General features: G+C 53.0%; 1 protein-coding gene across 3 annotated transcripts in view; it reads right to left on the bottom strand.

The window, feature by feature from the left end:
• EFHD1 (EF-hand domain family member D1) overlaps positions 1-21,679 on the bottom strand; it is a 38,517-nt gene extending 16,838 nt beyond the window's left edge. For 2 of the 3 annotated variants that reach the window (XM_032638306.1, XM_032638305.1), the window contains exon 1: positions 21,289-21,679. In XM_032638306.1, coding sequence (XP_032494197.1) covers positions 21,289-21,581 — 293 coding nt within the window. In that variant the 5' untranslated portion in view covers positions 21,582-21,679. Of the gene's footprint in view, positions 1-16,921; positions 16,927-21,288 lie in introns of those variants that run through there. The other variant, XM_032638307.1, reaches the window with a different exon arrangement.
• Between the last annotated feature and the right edge of the window lie 3,641 nt (positions 21,680-25,320).

Consider the following 25,320-nt stretch of genomic DNA (forward strand, 5'->3'; position numbering starts at 1 on the left):
CACCCACGCTATTACGTAGAGCAACTGACAGTTCTGGAAGCCTCCCCTTGGTCACCGGCCCCTGGGTCTCCACTACCCCCAGTTCCACCAACCCCTCTGCTCGTCTTCTGGTCTCCTGTCTCTGGAAACTGCTTCCTGTCCTGGTGCTGGGCTGTGAGTCAGGCCTGGCCCCAGCACTGCGGTTTCACGCTTTGCCCTCCAGCTCACAATCTAGTCTCCAGGTCTGAACCGTCACACCTGTGTGTCACAGATGAGCGGGGTGGTGGCTCTGCCCTCCTGGCCAAGTTTCGACACAGAGCCAGCACCTCTGCTGTCTGTCCCCCCACCCCCGAGCCACCCGCAGGAAACGATCCCTGCCTCCCCATGGCAGGGGTCCTGGCCCTGCCCTCTACTCCCGAGTGCCTGGTCAGCCCCGTGGAGCCCTCCTCAGCCTTCTGTCCTTCCGCCCCGGTCACTCCACCACCCCCGGCCTCCTCTATACACTCGGGCTATTGTGGAGCTTCCTCACAGACTCGCTGGCTCTTCTCCCGTCAAGTCCATCCCATTTTCTGCTCCCCAGAGATCACTTGTTGCTCAGGTATGCACATCATGCTTTAAGAAACAAATCCGTTCATAATAGCCTAAAGGCAGCAGCAACCCGAGTGTCCACTGACAGATGAGCGGATAAACAAAATGAGATACATCCATACAGTGGGGTATGATATATTTACACAACAGAATATTATTCGCCATTTAAAAAATGAAATTCTAATACATGCTACAACATGGAGGAACATTGTCAACATTATGCTATGGTTGAAATAGGCCAGACACAAAAGGACAAATGCTGCATAATTCCACTTCTATGAGGTATCTAGAATTCATAGAGACAGAAGGTAGTTATCAGGGACCAGGGGAAGCGGGGGGTGGAGGGGGTTATTATTTCACGGGTTCGAGTTTCAGTTTGGGATGAGGAAAAGGTCTTGGAGATGGGCGGTGGCGAGGGCTACACGAAAATGTGAACGTACACTGATCTCAACACTTACACGGTTAAGATGGTAAAACGTAAAAATCAAACACATGAACAAACAAACAAAACAGGCTTCCTCACTGTCTATCACCCCCCAGCCCCAGCTCCACAAAAGAAACCACCATTGTTAGGAATCACTGTACCAGCCGCCAAGAAATGTAGCCTGTGGGCAGCCAGAAATCTAACCCTGTGGGCTGGTGGTATTTTGAAGCCCATGTGGTCATGCTGGAGATGAGGCCCAGTACTTCCCAGTGTGCCCTGCTCCAGCCACAGTGGCCGACTCATGCCATTCCTCCCACCCAGAACGTACCTCCACCCACCCTCCTCGGTGGCCTTTTCTGTCCCCTGGAGCTGGGGAGCCGCCCCTTCTTCCTCTCATCGCTGGCAGCACCAGTCTGCCCTCTGTGCTAAGCAGACGCCACCTCCTTCAAGCAGGTCTGCGCTCCCGCTGGGGTCCCACTCCCTCCCTGCCTGGAAGGATCACTCTGTGAGATGAGATGCTAAAAGACACAGACAATACCCCTGGAATCCTGTTGGTGAGCTCTGAGGACCCTGAAGGACAAGACAGGTGCTCCAGTGTGGTTTCCAGGAAGCGGGCAGAGTGTATGAATCACAGATGGACCAGCTCAGGATCTAGTATTATCAAGGGATGGCACTTAAAAGAATGATTGCCAGGGGTCCCCTAAAGGTGATTAGAGGATTGGCCTCATTTACTTGGTTTTTAACTTCTTTTTACAGGTTTTTTTGTTTTTTTTTTTTTTTTTTGGCCGCGCCGCACAGCATGAGGGATCTTAGTTCCCCGACCAGGGATCGAACACATGCCCCCTGCAGTAGAAGTGTGGACCGCCAGACAAGTCCCCACTTCTTTTTAAAGTAATGGCTTTATTGAGATATAATTTACATACCATAAAATTCACTCTTTTAAAATTGCACAACTCAGTGATTTTTAGCATATTTGCAAGGTTGTACAGCCATCATCGCTATCTAACTCCACAACATGTTCGTCACCCCGAAAAGAAATCCATGCCCTGTAGCAGTCGTTCCTCATGCCCCTCTCCCCGGCCCATAGCAACTACCAGTTTGTTGCCTACTCTGGACACTTGATATAAACGGCATCATACGACACGCGACCTCCCGTGTCTGGCTTCTTTCACTTAGCATAACGTTTTCAAAGTTCACCCAGCTTGTGGCACACGTCAATCAGTACTTTACTCTCCTTATTCATTGCTGAATAATACTCTATCGTATAAATATACACATTTTGTTTATCCATTCACCTGCTTATAGATGTTTGTGTTGTTTCCACTTATGGCTGTGATCAATGATACTGCTATGGGTACTCACATACAAGTTTTTATGTAGACATTTGGTTTCACTCCCCTTGGGCATATAACCAAGAGTAGAATTGCTAGGTCATATGCTCATTGGCTTTTGAAACAGGGTAGTCAAGCTGGTCCAACAGAAAACTGTGATGACTGACCTATTATCTCTACCAGAGTCAGCAAGCCCCCTCTATTAGGCTTCTGGGGGAACGACAGGCAGGAGTAGAGGCCCATACAATTCAGCGGCTTGCCTGTTAGGTGTAGGGCCACCTAGGAAGAGTGCTGACTATCAGATTTGCTGGTGACACAAAGCTGTGACAGAATCTAGGCCCAAAGGATCTCAGCAAGCTGGTGACGGCCAGAACTGGGCTCTGTGTGGGGGCATGACAGAGACGGGTATTAGCCAAGCACAAGGAAGACCTTTCTGGCAAAAACAGCTAACACAAGACCTGAGGTGAGAAGAGCTCTTACAAACAGGCCGGAGGGACGGTCTCTGTTACAGGGAATCCTAGTCAAAGTAAACAGGCTTCTTTAGTGTGGAACTTTCCAGAGCCTTCCATATGGTCACGTGTCTGAAACTTACCAGAGGGAAACAGCACCCAGACTCATCAGACCACACAGTCCTCTGTGTTCAGGGATTTTCCACTGGAGGAGGCACGTCTAAGCTATCGAGTGTTCCAAGGAAAACACTTTGGGAAGCGCTCCTCAGGCAATTCTACCTTAGGAAGGCAGCCCGTCGTTAAACGGCCCCTATGCTCCCCTCCAGGCCGAGATTGTGAACGAACGTCCTCTGCCTGCTGCTCAGCGCACAGCGCATGTCCCTGCGAAGTCTGCAGAGGAGACTGAAGCCACGACGGGGGATGAATTTAAGATGTGGATCTTTCCGAGCAAACGCAGAGGTTCGGGGTCTGAACGCAGAGAAGAAAGGAAGGAAAGTGAAGGGAGGACGAGAGCAGCTGAAAAGCTCAGGGGTAAAGAGAGGGGAGGGGGCCCCAGGAACAGGAGGTGAATTGGGGCAAGATAAGGAAAGGTCAGGGAACAAGGCAGGAATTCGTCCTCACCCAGCAGGGACAGGAACACAGCTAGCTCAGCCTCCCCAGCACAACCGGCAGTCGAGATGGGGCCATGGCAGAGAGGGGCTCGGAGACCTTATCCCTGGCATTTCTCTGGGGTTCTAACTGAGAAGAGTCAAGAAGGGTCGGAAAACCTCTTTTAGGCCCTCAAGCCGGAAACATTCTCCAGGCCTAAGAAAGAGGACAAATATGTGAGAAAGGGCCTTGGCAAAGTCTGGGTGACAGGTTAAAAGGAATTCCAATTTCTTTCAATAGGCAGGAAATTTTGGTTTGACCACTTTGGTGAGTAATGTGCCTGGGAGCAAAAGCACACCACCTCGGTGGGCAAATCCCAGACAGAAGAAAGGGCCGGGGGACTTCCATGGTGGCGCAGTGGTTAAGAATCCGCCTGCCAACGCAGGGGACACAGGTTCGAGCCCTGGTCCAGGAAGATCCCACATGCCGTGGAGCAACTAAGCCCATGCACTCCAACTACTGAGCCTGTGCTCTAGAGCCCGCGAGTCACAACTACTGAGCCCACGAGCCACAACTACTGAAGCCCGTGTGCCTAGAGCTCATGCTCCGCAACAAGAGAAGCCACCGCAATAAGGCCACGCACTGCAACCAAGAGTAGCCCCTGGGCTTCCCTGGTGGCGCAGTGGTTAAGAATCCGCCTGCCGATGCAGGGGACACGGGTTCGAGCCCTGGTCCAGGAAGATCCCACGTGCCGCGGAGCAGCTAAGCCCGTATGCCACAGCTGCTGAGTCTGCGCTCTAGAGCCCATGAGCCACAACTACTGAGTCTGTGTGCCGCAACTGCTCAGGCCCGTGCACCTAGAGCCCGTGCTCCGCAACAGGAGAGGCCACCGCAATGAGAAGCCTGCGCACGGCAAGGAAGAGTAGCCCCTGCTTGCCGCAACTAGAGAAAGCCCACGTGCAGCAGCAAAGACCCAACACAGCCAATCAATCAATCAATCAATTAAAAAAAAAAGAGTAGCCCCCGCTCTCCACAACTAGAGAAAGCCCGCTCGCAGCAACCAAGACCCAACGCAGCCAAAAATAAATAAATAAATTTTAAAAAGAAAAAAAAGAAAGAAAGGGCCAGGCATCCTGCCGGGAGCACCAGTTTGGCACAGGAATAAAGCCAGTGTGTGGACTGAGAGGGGATGTCTCCAAGGCAAGAGGGGCAGGAAAGAAAGGGGTCACGAGTCAGCCACTGCCTCGACTCCCAGGGACTCAGCAAAGACTGCGTCCCTTTGTTCCTGCCCGAAGCACCAGCCAAGCCCATAGTTAAGTCCCGGGAAGACCATAAATTGACCACATTAGTGGTGTCCTCGCCCCTCCCCATGGAACTGGGATTTGTAATCCAGAAGTGCATCTTTCCCTCTTTAAAGTGACCATCTCCGAGGGTTGGTCCACAGCCACTTCCTTCAGGGCCTGCATATGCCAGACAGGCAGGAAAAACCTCCCAGGTCCCCCTCATCAACTTACTGTTTCATCTGCTCCTCTCAAAGCATCCGACTACCATACGCGTTCCGCGCACACAATGGGATTCAAAGCCCCTAATAACTACAACTAGCCTGCTTTGCAGATCACAACACATTGTCTCATACACTAACCCTTTCGTCTTTATGACAGTCCCATGAAGAATTCATAATAGCCGCCTGTTTACTGTTTTTTGAGTGCTCACTAAGTGCCCGGTGCTGTGCTAAAACACCTGATTTAGTTCAGCAGTGCTGTGAGGTGGTAATGAGTCCCCCCATTTGACAGGTTATGAAAGCTGAGGGGTGCAGTGAAGCCAATTGCTGTGGATCAGAACTAACCTGGGGCTTTCAGGCGGGTGCCTGGCTTCACGTGGGAACAGGCAAGGCAGGAATGACCATGAACTAAGCTTATACTATGTGCCCCTTAACTCAGTGGGGAGCCAGGGGATGGATAGAGCGCACACACTATGTCCCAGCAAACAGACCGCTAGTTAACTGTGCGAGTCACACATTTTACAATTTATATCTGATGACTTTGGCAGAAATAATAGGAGTCACGCTGCTGAGTCCCATACGTGTGTAGATTCTGATTCTGGTCTCGGAGTGCGGTATCGCCAGCTGCCCACATACGCAAAATTATTCATTTTTGCCCGAGAGACTACCGACGTCTCACAAACATCTGAAGAAACAGTCTCACCAACACAGCCCTTCAAATAGATTTGATCAGCTTTAACCCTCCAACACTCCTTTAAGGAACGTCACACTGTCAGGCTGACGAAGAAACCAAGCCCACCTAGGTCAACCAACCGAAGGTCACTAGGCCCAGCGAGGTTAGCCCCGGTTATCGCCACTTGATGCCCAAGCCCACAGCCCGACCGCAGGGCTGGGCAACACTGCCACCAGATGTAGGTTTGATAGCAGGTCAGTCCTTACAGGATGCCAACGTGGCCCCTCCAGTGACAGTTGACAGAGACAAGCCAGTCAAAGCTGAGGCAGACAGGTGCCCTGGGGAAGCAGGGTGTTAAATGGATAAAGGCCCTTCTGAAAGCTGTGGGACAACTTCAGCAACGCATTCCACCGTGGGTGCGCTCGAAGGAAGCTGGAGGTGAGGACCCCTAGCAGAGGCCCCCAAGGCTGGACCAGGCGCAAAGCACTCACCCTCAACCTGCTCAGAGCCCCTCTCCTCAAGTAACTGCAGTGTGAGGACCCCCTGAGACAAGGCCATCTGCGAACAGGTGACCTTACGCCAAACTTCTGGGCCCGTGGAAGAAATGAATGCAGTCGGATTTGTTTTCCTCATTCTGGAAACCTCCTCTGCTTCCAGTCCCTCCAGGAAAATTCCATCACATTCCTTGCAGTTTGGAATCCGGCCCCATGGAAAGGGAGCAACACCTAGAAGAACCTGCCCAGGTGGGGCCTACCTGCACTGCTCAGCAGGCAGAGCCACCCACTAGGCTGGGACCAGGCCCCAGGGGAGTCGGGGAGAGAGCCCCAGCCCTAGGCTCATCTGGGGCTCTCCTTCTCCTACAAAGCCGGCCTAAGCTGCGTCACTCTCCCCGTTTCAAACCATCAAAACACTTCCTCTCCCCGCCTCCCAGTACTTTATATCTTTCAAATGCTTGCAGGCTCATTGGGGCTCCCTTAAGCCCCTGGCTCCTCCCTCTACCAACATCTTAGCTCCCTGTACCAGTTTTTTTCTATAATTTAAATTTTAACCAAGATTTTTCTTATTAAAGGCAGTCCAGGATATTAAAAAAACAAAAACCAAGAAACCTCACTCACAACTCTAAGACCCCGCATCCTTGTTTGTCTCCTAAGGCTTCTTTCTAGCCCTCCTCTGGATTGATGAGCTTTTTCCATGTTTTTTTTTTTAAATGTCCTCATTCCCTTCATCTTCCTAATCTCCAGGATCTGTTAGGGGGAGATTCCAGTTCCATCGGCACTGCATATGGCCCCGCAGACACAGGCCTGGGTGCAAAGCCAGCCCTGCCATTCATTTGGGAGAGACGGGCTGCCGAGCCCACTGCAGGCTGACTCTAACTGAGCTGTCTGCGCCTTGCAGAGCTGTAGACGGGCCAACAGGAGATAACACGCCAGCACTGGCCCCCGGCACCCAGTAAGCAAGCAATGGGAGGGAGCTATATTTAAAAGTAGGACCTGTCTGCAGCTGTGAAGAGGAAGCAGACAACTTCCAGGGCTGCTGCTCTGATGAGCTGCCCACACCCACTGGCCTCAAACAGCCTCTACCATCTTTAGCATTCTGGGGGAAACCCGAATCCACAGGCTGCTGTGGCCCCTTCGGCTGAATTTCCAGGAAGCCCTTGATGAGCGACTCTCATCGCCCCGCCTGTCCTGTATGAGAGCATCACATCTGTCTTCCAAGGGCTCACCTGAAAAGGCTTCCCAACTCAACTGATTGGGGTCATCACTGGTCAGGGGAATGGGGTGGATTGAGGCAGGATGGGCTGAGATCCCTGAACACTGGGCCCACCACCCTGAGTGCCTACGACCTGGGAAAGCCCGTGGCCTGGCCAGAGGGGCCCAGGTGACCCTTAATCCTCGCCCCACCGAAGGCCTGCCAGTAAGGAGACAGCAGCAAGGGCTCAGGGGCTGGTTTCCAATGTCCGCCCCGTTCTGGTCCATGAATGGCTTGCTCTCTCAGCTCCACTGTGCAGAGCCCCTGGGTTTTCTTGGTTTTCACCTGCCCAGAATAATCCTGCTATCAAGGAAGAAAGAAGCAGGGCAGCCTTTGTCTGCCTGAAACTCAGCCATCAGAAACTCCCCAGGGATCCCCAGGGGGTACGGAGGTTCTCAGGAGGATTGCCCCAGAAAATGCCTTACTCTTAGTGCTGGGGGGAACCGCCTGCACCCCAGAGACCCAGAACATGGGAACACACCGGCTTGTCTCCAGAAAGGCCTTGTATGGGAAACATGCACTGCCTTTTCAGACAGGCTGGCTCTGGCAGCCACTCAAAGTGTGGTCCCCGGACCAGCAGCACCACGGTCATCCAGGATTATTCAAAAGGCAGAATTCCAGGTCCCCTCCCAGACCTGCTGAATCAGAACCTGCATTTTCACAAGATTCCCCGTGTGCCCCAGGCTCTTTCAAGTAGGAGAAGGGTGCTGTGCCAGACTATCCCCAGAGCAGGCAGCCCTTCCTGGGGCTTTCCTGCTTCTCCCGTGGGTGCCCCTAGCTGTGCCCATCCAGATGAGCCTCAGGGTCCCCCGAGCCCATAGGGCTGTCGTTCCTCCGTGCTTCGCTGCCTGCCCCTTCTCTGAGGTCCTGGTTTCCCGTCTTTTGTGTAGGTCCCCCTTAGCTGTCCAATTATCTGCCCTTTCTTTCCTCCCTCTCTCCCTCCCTCTCTCCCTCCCTTTATCCCTCCCTCCCCTCCTCCCTCCCTCCCTCCCTTCCTTCTGATTTGCTGCAGACTGAGAAGCCACATCTCCAAGTGTGTTACAACTACATACAAAGTAAAAGAAAGCAGGGTGTGAGGAAGGGGGACCCTGAGGAATTAAGTACAAAAGCTTTTGAGCCCAGAGTCCGATTTCCAATCAGGCTGCTCCCAGCCGCCTTTGTGGGATGAACGCCTAGCTCTTCGAGTCACCTGGCTCACATCTACCTGGGGCCTCTCCAGAGCAGAAGAAAAGCACAAAGACCAGTCCCAGCGGGGAGGCAGATGTACAGACAGTTGAGCTGTGATAAGGCCAGAGCATGGGCAGGAGTGAGTGTGCAGAGCCCTGGGAGGGAGCCCCTGTCACCAGTGCAGTCCAGAGGTGCGGGGATGTCCCAGAAGGGGGTAGGGGGCCAGCTCCCACAAGGCATTCTGGGAGAGCTGTGTCTTCTTACGGGTAAGAGTGGCAACCCTCAAAGAGTGTGAAGCAGAGGGCTTCCCTGGTGGCGCAGTGGTTGAGAGTCCGCCTGCCGGTGCAGGGGACACGGGTTCGTGCCCTGGTCCGGGAAGATCCCACATGCTGCGGAGCGGCTGGGCCCGTGAGCCATGGCCGCTGAGCCTGCGCGTCCGGAGCCTGTGCTCCGCAACGGGAGAGGCCACAACAGTGAGAGGCCTGCGTACCGCAAAAACAAAACCAAAAACAAACAAACAAAAAAAGAGAGTGTGAAGCAGAGAAGTGACATCAGATGGCTGTCTCAGAAAGACCCCTTGGCTTGATGTGCAGGATGGATTTAGGGGGGCAGTAGTGGGGGAGAGTGGAGTGAGCAGTGGGGGGCACGCAGTAGTCCTCACTGTGGAGAGATGCAGGCAGAGAGAAGGTGAGCTGGGAGTGGCCCTGGGTGCAGGTGAGCGCCAGCTTCACCTGTCCTGTGCACAGCCAGTGCTGTGGGGACTCACTCCTGGGAAATATCCTTCTTTTTCTGGTAAGAGGCCAACATCTTTACAGGCTGCAGGAGACCAGTTGGGTCTCCCCAACCACAGCCTCCTATAGTTCTGTACATGGTGTCTGGAAGTTCATAAAGAAAGGAAAGGTGGCAGGGCAGCAGGGGCTGGCAGTGAGCTCCTGGGGTCAGACTGCCCTGGTTCAAGGCCCCGGTGACATCCTGTGCTGTGTGTCCTTGGGCGAGTTACTCTCTGGGCTTTGTCCAGTTGCTGCCAAGATGACAGGAAGACAGGTAAACTCTCAGCTTAGCCGTAAGCTCATCAGTAAGGGTTCACTTTTTTAGTTTTGGCTCATTAAGAGAAGGACCCTAATCCTGGGGTCTCCCCTTGGTCCTTTTGAAATCGGGGCACCTTTGCTGGGTTTGGATAAGTACAGGCGGCTGGGGACTCACTTGGGAACAGGGAATGGAGCAAGTGGATCTGGGAATTTAGAGTTACTGGCATCCATCCAGGAAGGAGGGGGAGAAGGGCATCCCAGGGGACGCCCGCCCTGAGCACACCCTGATGGAGGCGATGGGGAGGCCATAGGGCTCTTCTGAATCAGGGGTGTCGAAATGAGCAAGGGTGGTTCTTTGCTGTAGTAATGGGGTGTCTCCCCTTGGCTCCCAACACCTCCTATAAAAGGCCTGATGGGCTGGGAAACTGGGCCAGAGGTGCCTCTGGAAACCTAGTTTGCCTGAGAATCCCCAGGAGCCCTGTGGAACTCGGGGGACGGGTGCCCCCAAACAACCCGGGGTTTCCACCCCCAGACCCAGTCAGGCCTGGTGCAGCCCCAGTAGTGACCCACTCTCCCTCGACTCCCAAGCCCAGGAGCCAGGGAGGGAAATGGCCAGGGGGAGGCCCTGAGGGAGGGGGAGGTCAGGGCCTACAGGCCCAGTGGAAGTGGACCGTGGGGGGGACTCAGCCGTCCCTCCACATAGAAAGGAAAAGCACCTGGGCTGCCAGCCTCCGGGTCTTCAGAGCCTCCACCCACAGCTTCCCTGCCGGTGGCCCCTTTCCAGTGTCCTTCCTCTGGGCTGGCACCACCTTAAATCCAGCAGCCCTGCTAGGGGCCTGGACCTGCAGCTCCCTCAGTGGAAAGAACCTGGGGCTGGAACTGGAGTGACCTAATTAAGGCTGCGACTGCACACCAAGTGGTCACGCGATCTTGGGGACAACCTGAGAAGGTGGTCACTTTCCTTTTTCCGCATCTCACTTACAGGCATGTGCCCTGTGTCACGCGGTTGGTGGCACTGCCGGAGGGGACTGCACAACCCCACCGAAGGCTCCTATTCCTGACAGCCCTGGGAGCTGGGAAGCTCCACTGGGGCCGTAATTAGGGCCTCAGGGCAGCTCCAGAAGCAGAGCTCAGGCCGCTCTACAGAGGTCAAGGATCCCCTGCCCTGCCTGTGGCCCTGGGTCCAGCCCTGGGGACTGAAGGAAGAAAGAAGTCAGCCACACTCAACCTTAAGGAGCCGACCCTGCTTTCCCAGGGCAAACACCTGGGAGGAGGGGGAGGGGAACCTCCTAAGAATCAACAATAATGGACAGATTGGAAATTGGGGGTTATGGGAGAGAGACTGTGGAGCGCCAACAGCCCAGCGAGAATGGGGTCGGGCTGGGGCAGTCAGCGAGAGAGAAGAATGCAGGAGCCAGCTGTGACCGGCCTTGAGGGTCAGCGTGAAGAGTCTGAACTTCGTCCCACGGTCCCCATCTGTAAGATGAGGGATGATAAAAGCACCCATCTCACAGTGCTTACGATGTGTAAATGCCAAGAACGGTGCCTGCGCACAGTAGGTGCTCTGTAAGCAGTGGCTCTTAGCAGTGGCTGTGCTCGATAAAGTTGGCCCTTGTAGGAAAGGGTGGGGGGAGTATGAACCATTTAGGGGGGGGACAGAGACCCTGTCACTGAGGCCAAGATGGACAGAGCTGCACAGGATCAGGGGCCAGCACCTCTCCAAGGCTGAGACAGAGTTCACCATGTCCCTGACGGTGCAGAGCTGAGCCTGTCAGCAGCCAGATCTTGTTGGTAGAGGGTTGATGACCGGGGACCATGGTCCCAGGCACAGTGTTCAGTGAGAATTGCCAGGTGGGGCTGGGGGGCCCCGGGAGTTGCCTAATCCCAAGGCTAGGATCAACTACAGCCCTGGGGTCCCTTGCCATTCTGACCAGGAAGGGGCAGCAGGGCCGGCCTTAGGCATGTGACAGTTTATAAGTCCTGAACGACATCCTTCTACTTCCTGCAAACCTGATCTGAGCTGGCAGAGCGCTAAGGACATTGTGTCAGCCAGAGGCAGCCTTGTGTGGAGACAGACCACGCAGTCCTCGCCTCCAAAATCAAAGAATTTACCTTTATTCAGCAACACGGGGGGCAGCTAGGTGGAGGCTGAAAGAAAATAAAACCAGGCCTGGACACCCCCCAACACACACACCCACCCACCCACGACTTGTACAAAGGCCTCCACACTGAGAGAAGGGCCATTAGCAGCAGAACATCAGGCAGGCACTGAAAGGAATGAGAGCCATCAGTGCAGGTGACACGCACCAAAGATGGCGCTGGCCACACGCACTCCCGCCTCTCCACCTGGAGACCCTTCTAAAAGGAGAGGGAATCAGAGGCACTCGACTCAAGATGATAAAGGGAATAAGGGAGGTTGGAAGGGGGGCTAGGGAGAAGGGGGAGGGTCCAAAGACTTGAGATGAAGAACACCTGCTTTAGCCACGGGGCTCAAGGAGGCAGACACCCAAGGCCGAGGTCTCTGTGCAACCAAGTTAGTTTTCGTTTTCCTTTACACCTGGAGGGCTTTTGTTCTTTGCTTTTTTTTGCTGTTTTTTTTTTGTTTGTTTGTTTGGCCTAAGCACGCAGCTTGTGGGATCTTAGTTCCCAGACCAAGGATCAAACCCTTGCCCTCTGCAGTGGAAGCACAGAGTCCTAACCACTGGACCGCCAGGGAAGTCCCTAAGCCCTTCCTGACCACAGCCCGGCTCAAACACACCTTGGACCAACTCTCAGAGGAAGTAACACCAAGGCAGCCCTTCCAGGGTGCAGAGTGTCACCCAGGGATCCCAGCTGCAGGGCACCAGCTGCCCGGCCCTCTTAGGTGGCAGGAGAAGCAGATACATATGTTGCTCCTACTTAAGCAATAATCTTCCAGAAGCAACTCTGGGGTCCTAGAGCTCTGGGATCCCTCTGCCATCCACTTCTGCTTCTGCCTCTTCTTCCCCTGGGGGCTCCAGGTCTGCCCCAGCCAGTGAAACCACAGGCCACTGACAGGGAGAAAGGCCGAGAAGTGAGGAAAGGGAGGGGTGAGCAAGACCACCGACGACTCACAGGGCTCGGGATTCAGAAGATTCCAAAGCAGTTGCCTAGAATAGGGGCCGGCAAACTATAGCCTGCAGGCAAATTCTGCTCACCAAGTCTTATCCGGACACAGCCACGCCAGTTAGTTTAGGTTCCTTGATGTGTTGTCTGCAGCTACTTTCAGTCACAGTGGCAAGGTTGAGCCGTGACAACCGAGAACCTAGGGCCCACAAGGCCAAAATAGATTTACTACCTGGCCCTTTACGGACCAAGCTGGCCCAACCCTGGCCCAGAAGGAACTTTGACCGTCGTACAGCCTAACCCCCAGCCTTCCAAGAGCCTCCCAACCCTTCCTTGCTGCAAAACTCTCTCACTCCACGAAGACAGACCACACCTTCCAATGGAACTCAGAGAAAGGGGCTCACCACCCTTGAGACCATCCTTTTTATCTCTCAACAATTCCAACCATGAGAAAGTTCTTTCTTCTCTACGCTGAACCAAGGCCGTGGCTTCCTTTCACTGAACCCTCATGACCCACCTTCTGCCCCCTGAGGTCGAGCAGATCCCCACCAGACTTCAAACTCTCAGCCTCCATCCTCTGGCTCCAACAGCCTCGGCCTCAAGGCCTTTGATCCATCGAGGGCCTGAACCCCTTCCCAGTCCTGGCTGGCTGCTCCTCCCTGGCTTTGTCCAGAAAGACCACGACCCCCTGCCCCGAATGCAGCGTCTTCACAGTGTCTGCTAGGCTACCCGGGGTTTCTTACACATGGGTGGCGGATGGCTTTTCCAGGATCTGCATCCTTCCCTGTCAAGCAGCATCTTGTTAAATCCAGCCCATTGTTCAGAGTTCCCAGAGCTTCTCGAGGGCAGAGACCCCTCCAGATCCCTCTGTGTAACACCAGCGCCTGGCACGTGCTTCACTGAATGAATGAAAAAACTGAATGAACGAACAGCTCATAGACAGCAGGCGAGAAAGAGGCTCATCCTTATCATCATCATGGTATCACAGGAGCAGACATTAGCGGATGTACACAGCTCATAGACAGCAGGCAAGAAAGAGGCTCATCCTTATCATCATCATGGTATCACAGGAGCAGACATTAGCGGATGTACACACAGCGCTGGCCACGGGAGCCCAGGGGCGGGAGCCCTGGGAAAGGGTCACAGAAGGTCCGTGAGGCCTTGGAACCAAAGAAGGATTCGGTGCGGGACCTGGGTCTGTGTCTTGGCAGGCCATTGAGCACAGGTAGAGTTTCATCCTGCAGGATGGCACAGTCCACGCTCCAACAACTCAGATATCCCTGTATGTAGGCCTTCCAAGGACCATCTAGCATTTGGGACCATGGGAGCCCTTCAGTCACCAACGCTGAAGGGACACAGAAGCAGGGGGAGGATGCAGAGTGTGAGCCTGCAAGAGTGCACCTGATACACAGATATTCATGAAGCAGGAAGCTAATAATAGCAAGCTGTGTAAAACCTAGCGTGTGTGCTGGGATCCTACACTGAGTATCTCTTTCCCCAAGTCACGGACAGGCCTGGCGGCCACTAGCTCCAGAGCCTGAGACCTGATTCATTCGATACATCCTTAGAGATCACTGGTTCAGCCACGCCGTGAAACCACACACGATGTAGCCCGTGTCCACCAAGCCCCTCAAATTCAATGGAAGATGGTATTTCTATTTACTAGTTAGTCTGGGGGGGTGGGGACGTATCACAGGGCTAAGAGTATAAATAAAGTCAGAGTCCCCTGGGCCTTAACGCTTTGAAACTAGGCACTTAACTAATTTTGCGAGAGAGAAAGGAAAAAGGACTTTTTTTTTTTTTGCGTTAGGTAAGATTTTAATAAGTCGCTCGAATTCTCACAAAATGTGATGCTCTGTAATAAGGAGGGTGGAGGAGGCTTCCCAGAGAAAGGAGGTAAGGAACAAGGAATGAGGAGAAAGGAAACTCTCTGTCAAGATAAAACTGCCAGAAACAGTGGCACCTCCTTCCAGCTACCCCGACATCACACTCTGGGCAAAGAAAACCAGTGCTTAAACCTCTCTAAGAAATAGTTCCCAGTTACAGCGTCTTTCTGCCGGAGACCAAGGCCCTAAACAGAAGCCGGCCTGGGTTCTGGCTGACTGCCCGCCAGGAATTCAGACAAGCCCTGGGTTCTCCTGCCCCACCTTCAAGCAGAACAGTCAAATGTGCAAAATCCAGTGCAGGTGAGGGAATTTCAACTCTAAGGTGGGTCACCGTGCACTAAAGACACAATCAGGAGAGTCAGAAGCCCTCGCCTTTCTCTAAGGGGGAAAAAAATCACTTAACTAACTTCCAGTTACTTCCATCCACCTTTCCCTGTGTATAAGGCAATTCACTCAAAAGATACAGATAAAGATCCACCTCCCCAGTAAACCTCCTTAACGGGGCTCCCTTCACCCCTTTGGCAAATTCCCAGCCCTCCAAGTCCACACCCCTTCCTCCCTCCCTCAGAGAAAAGTCTAGGGAGGAGAAAAAGAAACTGGGGGTGGGGGAGATGAGAAATGAAGAGTTCCAGGGCAGCCCTGCCTTTTCGGGGTTCAGCAGTGATGGGGAGTCAAGTCCTGGCAGGGCATCCATGATGTCATCATTTCCGATTCTGATAAAAAGACAACTTTCCCACAGCCAAAGGCTCCTCTCCCCACCCTCTCTCTGGGGCATTGAAACACAAGCTTTTACTATGCTGGAAGAACATCACAGCTGCATTTTAAGACGCTGTATTTGGGTCCACCCTTAAGTGGCTGCCCTCATTACCTCCCTTTGAAAGGGGCCTCTGGATAAGCCCAAGGTAATTAAAATTTCCTGTCTAACCTTCACCGCTCCACCAGCTCGTATTACAGCCCTGGACACACACTGTAGAGTCAGTTTCTCTGGGGCCTTCTCACTCTTCGTTTAAAATCAGGCCACTATTCTCTTGGCCCAGCCTATCCAGTAACACTCTTGGAAACGGAGAGGGAACTTTCTCTGGTGACGCCTCTGGCTTCCCACACTCATTAGAAAATTCTCTCTCTTCTACAACACACCAGGCTCATTTGTAGTAGGTCCCAACAGTACAAAGGCAAATAAATGACCCCCCGCTCCAAGAAGCTGATGTGTTCACAGGCTGGAAAGGATCCAGGGTTTTTTAAACCTTGAAAATGTAAGAGATCCCTAAGTGAAATACTTTTAAATAGGAAAATCAAATTGAAAAGATCAAAGCACGTTTTGCAGCGTCTGCATGAATCTATATAGCCCCGGACAAAAAGAACAGGCGTACTTTGTTCTGGTCAAGTCAGGTTCTGAGTGAACTCTAAGGCGACATCAGAATCTGGATCTAGAAACAGATTAAAAGTGAAATTCTTGCTGAAAGTAAGTGCACTCCTGGCACAAGTTGGGGGTTTTCTATTGGTATTGTTTTTTGTAGTTAGATGGCAACTCCATCTGAAATAGGGTTAGGCTTTGAGAAGACTGATCCCCCTTCTGTTGAGGGTAGGAATCATTCTGGCTTTGGTTACATCTCAGACCTCCTAAATCACCTAAACAATCTAAAGTGGTTAAGATTCTGACATGTCATGATGCAGACAGACAGAGCACCTCTGCCCAGGGGCAGTAATGGGTTGAAGAGGGTCCCCCCACCCCAAAAATTCACAGCCATCTGGAACTTCAGAATGTGACCTATTTGGAAATAGGATCTTTGCAGATATAATAAATTGAATTAAAATGTCATTCTGTGGAATTCCCTGGCGGTCTGGCGGTCAGGACTCAGCATTTTCACTGCCAGGGGCCCGGGTTCGATCCCTGGTCAGGGAACTAAGATCCTGCAAGCCACGCAGCATGGCCAAAAAAAAAAAAAAGAAGTCATACTGGATTAGGGTGGACCCTAAATCCAAGGACTAGTGTCTTTACAAGAAGGCCATGTGAAGACACACACACACACAGGGAGAACACCACGTGACTGTCAAGACAGGGACTAGAGCGATGCGTTTGCAAGCCAGGGATGCCGAGAATTGCTGGCAACCATCAGAAGCTAGAAGAGGCATGGAAGGGTTCTTCCCTAGAGGCTTTGGAGCAAGCATGGCCCTTCTGACACCTTGGTTTCAGAGTCCAGCCTCCAGAACGGTAAGAGAATACATCTCTCTTGTTTAAAACCACCAGCTTGTGCTCCTTGTCACAGCAGCCCTAGGACACTCACCCACTCACCCAGAAGTAGAACGAGTAAGTCCCCTCAACAGAGCCCTGGGGGCAGTCCCAGGGGGACCAATTACCCACCAAGCGGCCACATCCCCACTCCACAGCTCAAGCTGCAGGTGAAATCAGCTTCAAAGGAGAAACCAGACATTGCAAAGTGTTTGTAAATTATTTAACAAAAAGGACAACATACAGTTTGCACATCCACCAAAATTATGGCTGTGAAAATTAGTGCCTGAAACTTACTGGTCTCACCACGGGCCAAGCATTGAGCTAACTGCTTCATATACATGAATTTATTTAATCCCCACAATAAACTCACAAGGCAGGTACTTTTCTATCCCCACTTGACGTAAGGGGAAACCGAGGCACAGAGCTTTTCAGTAGTAACCTGCCCAAAGTAACCTTCCAAGTAGCAAGTGGTAGAGTTGGGGTCTGAACCCAGGAAGCCCGGGTCCAAGTTCATGCTCTTAACAGACTCACACACTGCTTCTGCAATGGATAGAATGTGGAAAGCATGAAAAACAAGTTGAGATTTCTCACATGATTTTTAAAAATTTATGCATAAAAACCAAAGGAAAAAGAAAAAGACACATTTCAGTTGGGGGCAGATGTGTGGCAACGAGCAGCTGCTGACTGGACAGGGTGAGGGCAGAGTGACACACCCACAGGGCAGGGAGACGAGTCAGGGAGGGGTGGGCATGCCCAGGGCTTCTCCAGGAAGAAGAGGCACCACAAAGGGATCCGCTTGCCCAGCCCTCAGAGAGTGGCCAAAGCGTGCTCAGAAAAGTTTCGATGCAAGAGTGTGCGTGGGGAGGGGGATGTGAGCAAAAATTAGGTTTTCAAGAGGACCTACCCAGATGTAGTTTTGGTTTTTTTTTTTAATTTTTTTTAAGTCATGCCATATTTTTTAAAAGTCAAGTAGGACAGCAGGAAGAGGAAAATATGAAAGAGGGCCAGCAGAAAAGCTGGGCTGGGCTGTGAGCAAAGCTGGGACCTCATCAGCTCATCAGCTGCGGAGGGCCAGCTACAGGACAGGTGGTACTGCCAGGTCAACGGGTGGCAAATCCCCAAATGCCAAGCCCCACAGCAGCCTTCCCGGGTAGGAGGGGGCCCACAGCCTACCGCAGCCTGGGCAAGGGCAGTGGGTGCAGGCAGCCCCCAGGGCTGGCGAGATCGGCAGAGAGGGTCCCGGAGCCAGCTGGCCGCCTGGAGGGAGCTCAGGGTAGCAGGACGGAAGAGAGACCAGGGGGTGGCAGGGGGTCTGGTCTGACTTAGCGACCATAGGGAGCCCTCCATGAGATGAGGGGTTTGTCCATCAATTAGAGTCACCGCCACGTGCCAGGCACCGAGGATGGATGAGGACTAAAAGCAGAGCTGTGTCAGAGATGTCCAAGTGACAAAATCTCCCGGACTGGGGAGTCCCTGACCCTGGTAGGGTGGGGAGGGCAAAGTGTCAGCTGCCTCCCAGGTGAGGAAACTGGGTGGAAGCACCTGAGGGGAACCCCATCGGGCTCAGCTGGAGGAGGCTGAGTCTGGAAGCTCGGGGGGGACCGGGTGTCAAGGGAGGCGGGGGACAGCCTTCAGCAAAAGGCCCCTGTTCCACGTCACATGCTGACTTGGCACTGGCCACCCCCTCCTCTCACTCAGTTCTCACCAAACCTTTGAAAGAAAGGGTTGCCCCCATTTTACAGATGAAAAGACAGAAGTGCTTAAGCAACTTGCCCTTGATCACAGCTAATGACCCTGGAATGAGGGGGCTATAGCCCCACCTTCCTGAAACTCATGATGGATAATTGGGTCTCTTTTTTTTTTTTTGGCTGCATTGTATAGCATGTGGGACCTTAGTTCCCTGACCAGGGATGGAACCTGTGTCCCCTGCAGTGGAAGCGTAGCATCTCAACCACTGGCCCACCAGGGAAGTCCCAAGATAATTGGGTATTGATACTAGGTTTAAGGGGTGGGGGGGCCTTTCCAAACCACTGTTGGGGGAAATATCATTCCCCGAGCGGCCCCTGCCCCTGGCAGCCACAGCAGCTACCTGCCCCTCATGGGAAGGTGGTACTCTTACCAGCAAGAAACTAAGGCTTCGAGGGACCATGTAGCTTGCCCAAGGTCACAGGTCCTAGGCCCTGTCTGACCCTACGCCTGTGAGGCTCCTCCTGCCACACTGGTGTCTCCAGCCACCACTTGGCCGACTGTAACTGGATCAGTCTTGCCTCCCCTGTCTTCTAGGACATGGGGGGAAATCCCCAAGAAGGATTCTTTGCAATTACTCGTGCCTCAGATGCCACTGCCTGATGACCGGAGCTGCCAGTCCTGCCTCAGGACACTGGAGGCTGAAGGCCTGAGTCTGCCCACAGTCAGGTCCGGGATGGAGCTGTGAAGGCCCTTCACATTGAGCAGCACAAATCCCCCCTCCTCAGCAAGAGCCCCACTGCCAGTCCCCCTGCTAGTCTCTGCAGGGGTAGGGCCTGGCCAACCAGAGCAACGGGCTGCCCTGGCCACAGCAGTTGGTTCAGAGCCAGTAAGAAGCAATAGTAAAGCTACAAAAGACACACACACAGTAAGGTCTTTGCTGTGGTTACTCTTCCCACTGGACTTGCTGGAGCTACTGTGGCCACACTGCCACCACCAGGGATAAGCCACCTGAGAATGGGGACAACACAGAGAGGAAGCTGGCTTAAGAAAAAGAAATTAAGCTCTGATGACATCATTTGAACTCCCTGATCCAGCCATACCTGACACCATTCCTTTTTTAGTTTTATGAACCCATTAATCCCTTTTTTGTTTATGCCAATTTTGGTTGCAAGTGACAGAAAACCCAACCTAGACTTGTGACTGACACAGTAGCTCTGGAGGAAGAAGTCTCGTGCTCAGGCTGGGCTGCCAGCTCTGTGGGACCCCAGACCACACACTGCCTTCCCTTTAGCTTGACCCTCTTCCGGTATCTGTTTCCTCGCCAACGCCAGCTTGCTTGGTCTCCCAAGGCCCTCTGATTGTGTGGACTCCCTTTATTACTCTTAGGCAGCCAACAAACAAACATCCTTTCAACGATTTTTCTGCAGAAAAAAATAATAGTAATAAAAATAAAAGAAAGAAATCTGAATCACCCCAAAGTGATTGGAAGAGGAAGGTCCCCAAGATGCCCTGTCTGAAGCCAGCTGGACTGAGAGGAAGTGCTGGGACCTGGGAGCAGCCAGAGGGGGAGCAGTATGCCAGGAAAGGCATAACCCCAAATAAATCAAAGGGGCTGTGACACACCATTCACTTTTGTCTCTGCCCCAGTGCATTCTTTTGCTTCAACTCAGCCTTCCTTAATGGCCCAAATTATACCTATCGGGTGTTAACACCAGAGATCAGTGCCTGGAAGCCAGGGACGCAGAAATCAGGGTGTCAGGGAAGCAGAGAAGATGCGGAGGCTCCAGGTACCAGCCTCTGCTGACCTCTGCTTAGGGGCTGGGGCTGGACAACAGCCCAGCCTCAGGAAGGGGCCCAGGCTCCCGCCACACAGCGGCGGTCAGCGCCTTTAAATAGAACCTCCACGCGGGAGGACAAACACATTCCAAGCGCATTTTAAACCGCCCCAAGCATGACCTGGCCGGCGGCCTCCGCTCCCCCAGGCATTTTTCCGGTCTTGGCCCAATTCTGGAACTAATATTAATAGCTCAGTTAGGAGCTTACGGTGTGCAAAATACTTTATGGCCTTAAAAGGCAGGGACGATTACTTCCCCCACTCTCTAGATGAAGAAACTGAGGCCCAGGGAGCTGCCAAGCTCCAAGGCCGACTACCGGGGGTCTCCCTACGCTGCCTCCACCGCCCGATGGGGCTGACACGGCAGGACCGGAATGAGCCCCCGCCGGACCAGCTGCCACCTGCCTTGTCCGGTTCCGGAAGGGCGCCTCCTGCCCAAGAGGCAAGAAGGGGGACAACAGCCAAGGCGACGCTCCCAAGAGGCTCCCTGAACGTGCTCGCTCCAGGAACGTACTGATCTTTCGTGAAGAGTTTAACAAACTCCCAGTTCTCAGTCTCTGTTGGTACATCCAACCCGCGCGGCAGCCAAGGATAAGTTTCCTCCTTTGTTTTAAAAGATAAAGGACAACGAGGCTAATTTCTCCCTCGGGAGATAAAGTTAAAGTTGGCAGGTGAGGCGCGGCGCGTCTCCGTTTCCTAGAAGTTGCGCCCTGGGCAAATCTCGGAGCCGGCCCGCAGAGGGGGCGGGACCCGCCGTCCGGACCCGGGAGCCCCGGACTCGGGCTCGGCTGCCCGAGGGGAGCTTCTGACCTGGGTCACAGAGAACGGCGGCTCCTGCTCTCGGTGTCCCAGCCCCGCTGGATTCCCCCCACCGCGCCGGGATCGGTCGGAGCGCGCTGGATCTGGGGGTTAAATGCTAAAGACACCCCTGGAACCCCTGCACTATCCCATCCTGTGTCCCGCCCCCCCCCCCAAGCGGGGCCCGGGACTCCCAGCCAGAAAGACCAACCCACCGCCACCTCCCCCTCCCTCCCGGGCTCAGGGTCCCCGGGGGCGCACGGCGCAGGACGCGGCGGAGAGCTTACAGTTTGAACATGCTCTCCAGATCCTTGATGAGACGGCGGCTGAACTCCGGGAACTCCGAGTAGGGGTGGAAGACCTTGCAGCGGCGGGGTCGCGCCGCGCCCTCGTTGATGTCCAGCCGTCGGTTCAGCTGCGCGCTCAGCTCGGCGTCGGCTCTGGCGGTGGGCGCCCAGGCGGATGGCTGCGGCTGGGGCTCGGGGACTGGGGCGGCTCGGGGCGCAGGCTGAAGCCCGCCGTCCACCTCCTCCCAATGCAGTCGCCGCTGCAGCTTGCTCGCCAGCTTCTCGCTGGCCATGGCCGCGGTGGATCCGGGGACGCGGGGAGTGGGCTGACAGCGCGTTCCTCGCCGACTCGCGACTCTGCGACACTTCGCCAAGACGGCGGGGACCCGGAGGTTGGGTGGAACCGTGGGCGGGGGCGGGGGAGGGTGGCGGGCGGGGCGGAGCCGCGGCTTTAAGGAGGCGCTGGGGCTCGGGGACCGACCGCCCGGCCAGAGGCCAGAGGCCACAGGTGTCGGCGCGTCCCGGGGACGTCGACCCGCTCTCCACTACCCGGGGCTCCAAAACCGGGAGCTGAGCGCCTCCCGGGACGAGGAGTGGACCCTCGGATCAACTCTGACTTTGCCGCCCGTTCCCAGGGAGCCCAGGGACCTTGTGGTCCCCGAGGGAACGGCACCGGGAAAAGTTTCAGTACCGTTCTGGCGGTTCCTTTCTCGTCCCCCAGAAGTGCCCAGACTGGAGCCGCTCGCGGCGGGGGACAGACTGGGGGTGGGGGGAGCCGAGCGCCTCCGGATGACACCTACGCGCCCCCCAAGGCTGCGGGTGGCACCCAGTGGTCGCAAAGGGCTGGGTGAGGGAGGCGCCCGCAGGGAGCGCCGGGAAGGGGAAGCTGAATTTCACTCACTGAAAAGAAATGTTTCCAAAACATACTAAAAACAAATAAGCAAACCGAAAAAAGAACAATCAAGGGAGACAAACTCGTGGCTCTCCTGGTGGTAAGACAGCAGCGCCACTTCGGGGGCTCTGGCTTTTTCTGTTAAGCACAAGAAAGAAAAGAAAAAGAAGCTTGAAAATAAAGAAATAAATCAGCCTTTTTAACAAGAGGGTAAAAACAAGTACAGTCGTCACTGCCCTAAGGATGGCTCTTACGTCAGCCAAGCCTCGAGAAGAATCTTGTAAACACTGATCCGCCCCTACTGGGACGCACTCTGTTCTGACTGCCTCGGGGACTGCTGACCCAGGGCAGGTCTGCATCACCTGGCTGTGGGTGCCTGAAACCCAGGACCAGCCCTTGGCATGCAGGCATGTAGGGCCCGCAGAGGTCCTGCCAGGGATTCTGAGCATCTGTAGAGGCCTAGTGAAAAAAAAAAAAAATATATATATATATATATATTTTTTTTAATTAGGGAAAATGTTATGTTTTTAAATAAAGTGATCAAATAGAATCTTTTTAACATCGCTACTAAACAGTTTTATTCGGTTTTATAAATGGCCCTTTTTACATCAGATTTAATGCTTGAAATGGCAACTGATGGACCCCTTCAAATACACCGCAGGACGCTACCCTTCCTGACCTGGTGATGGTGACTAGATTTGCTTTTTTTGTCATTTGTGAGCACTTTATGTGACATTATTTCACACACATACACCAAAAAAAGAGATTTAAAATTCTTAACACTCTACATCAACAAGAAACTTTACATGAATAGGTATTAAAAAATGTCAGCAACCGTTTTACATGCTAAAATTGACCACAGTTCACGTTAAATTTAAAGACTCTAATAGCTCTTCCTTTTCTTTCATTTATGATTCAAGTATAATGTTGAAAATTCTCATGTTCACGGGAATGGATTTTGAGTGCAATTCGACCTTTTCATTTAAGTGCCTCCAAATGAGAAAGAGCTTTTAAAAAAAAAAAACAGCTTTATTGAGGTACAATTGATATACAAAACACTGCACAGATTTAACGTACACAATTTGGTGCACTTGGACATGTGCAAACACCCATGATACTATCGGCACAATCAAGGCAATAAACATTTCCATCACCTCCAGAGGCCCCCTTGTGTCCCTGAGGTAAGAGTGGAGGAGGGAATGCCTCCTCACCCCTGGCACCAAAGCAGCAGGTACTTGGAACGCTCACCAGGCAACAACTGGCCACCCCTGGGGAGAAAATTTCAGTATCTCGCTAGTGACCCAAAGTGAGGCACAGTCATGGCCAAGACTGGAAACCCTGCTTCCCATCTCCCTGTTCCAGTGTTCAGCTGGGTACCTGACAAAGAGCTCAAAACAAGTTTACTGAATGATGGGCCAAGATCAGTACTACTGTGCAAATATGACCCATGTTTTATAAAATACATTTCTACGTATAGAAAAAAAAAACTAAAGGGAAAGAGACTAAATTATTAACAGTTGTAAATGCTAGGAGTCAAACCACTTTCATTTCAACTATTTTAGTTCTCAGTTCCCTGACTTTTCTACAATGACTATGTACAACTATTATACCAGAAAACAAATGTTATTGCTTGCAATGGTGAAGTACGAGAGGATGGATATTTTAGCTGTAGAGCAGGCGAAAGCATCGGGTTGGCCAGAAAGTTCGTTCAGGCATCTCCATAAGATGGTACAGAAAATCCGAACGAACTTTTTGGCCAGCCCAATATTTTTGCCTGTGTCATCCCATGAGCACGTTTATTTCACTAACATTCTTCTGGGATGGCTATAGGAGCTTTTGCATTTCATAGGGAAAATCAAACGTGTTTTACCTGCAAGACTTCTTTTTCAGTTCTCTAGTGCTGTGTAACAAACCATCCCCAAACCTATGGCCCAAACAACAAATGTACTTTGCTCATGAACCTGCAATTTGGGAAGACACTCTCTTCTCTGGTCCACTTGGCGTAGGCAAGGGCAGCTCTGAGGCTGCGGTCGAGAATCATCTGGAGATTCATTCCCTCCCATGTATGGGATTGATGCTGGCAGATGCTTGGCCCTTGCTTGGAGCTGTTGGCTAGAACACCTACACGTGGCCTCTTGATATGGCCTGCGCTTCCTCACAACATGGTCACTGGGTTCCTAGGGTGGGCTTGCAAAGAGGGAGAGTCAGGTAGAAACCGTATCACCTTTTATGAAGTAGGCTCAGACATCCCGTAGCTCAACTTTCCTGGTCAGAGCAGTCGTGAAGGGGAGAGAACACAATCCTCCACCTCTCAGGGGAGGAGTGACAACGTCATCGAAGAATAGCGTGTGAGGTGGGATGTGTACCATTGTGGCCATCGTTGGAAAATACAGTTTGCCAGTCCTCCCTCTGAAAATCCCTAAAGGCTTGAGTCTATTGTGGTTCTGTGGCATCCAGACAAGAACAGGTATGTCCTTCAGCCCGGATGTGTTGGCACAATTCTCTGGGCCCTCCAGAAGTGTGGACCTGCAAGTCACAAAGAAGTCGGAATGAAATGAAGTCCAGAAAGGGAAAAGCCCTTCCAAGAGGGCAGAAACCTGGGGCTGCGTCCATCTCTGGAGGCATTCAGTCTTATCTTCACATTATCAACTTCTTTAATGAGTCAAAATCTCAGGGCTTTGATATGTTTTAGAGGAAATGGTTTTGTCCTTTAAAAATGAGGAAAATGTTAGTGCCAGGTGCTCTTTCTAAGTCTCTTCACGCCCTAGCTCACTGAATTGAGAATATTCTAAAATTAGAAAGTGGAGGCAGAATCAAGATGGCGGTGTGGGAAGACGTGGAGTTAGCGTCTCCCCACAACTAGGGCACCTGCCGGCCACTGTTGGGGGACTCTGACGCCCAAGGAGATGGAAGAAACCCCACAGTGCACTGGTAGGGGTAGGATGTAGAGGGACTGAGGCGGGAGGAGAAGTGGAGGCCAGACAGGATCGGCATCCCTGAGGCTGGGGAGATCAGCAGGTGGGAGGGGGCCTCCGGGAGGAGCAGAGCGGGAGAGGCGTGGAGGGCAATTGCCCCGCCCACTTGAGCCCAGAAAGCCAGCTGGGCTCCCAGGTGAGGTCCCCTGCCCTCTGAGACCAGTG

The sequence above is a fragment of the Phocoena sinus genome, chromosome 7 (genome assembly GCF_008692025.1).
Source record: "Phocoena sinus isolate mPhoSin1 chromosome 7, mPhoSin1.pri, whole genome shotgun sequence".
Lineage (NCBI taxonomy): Eukaryota > Metazoa > Chordata > Mammalia > Artiodactyla > Phocoenidae > Phocoena > Phocoena sinus.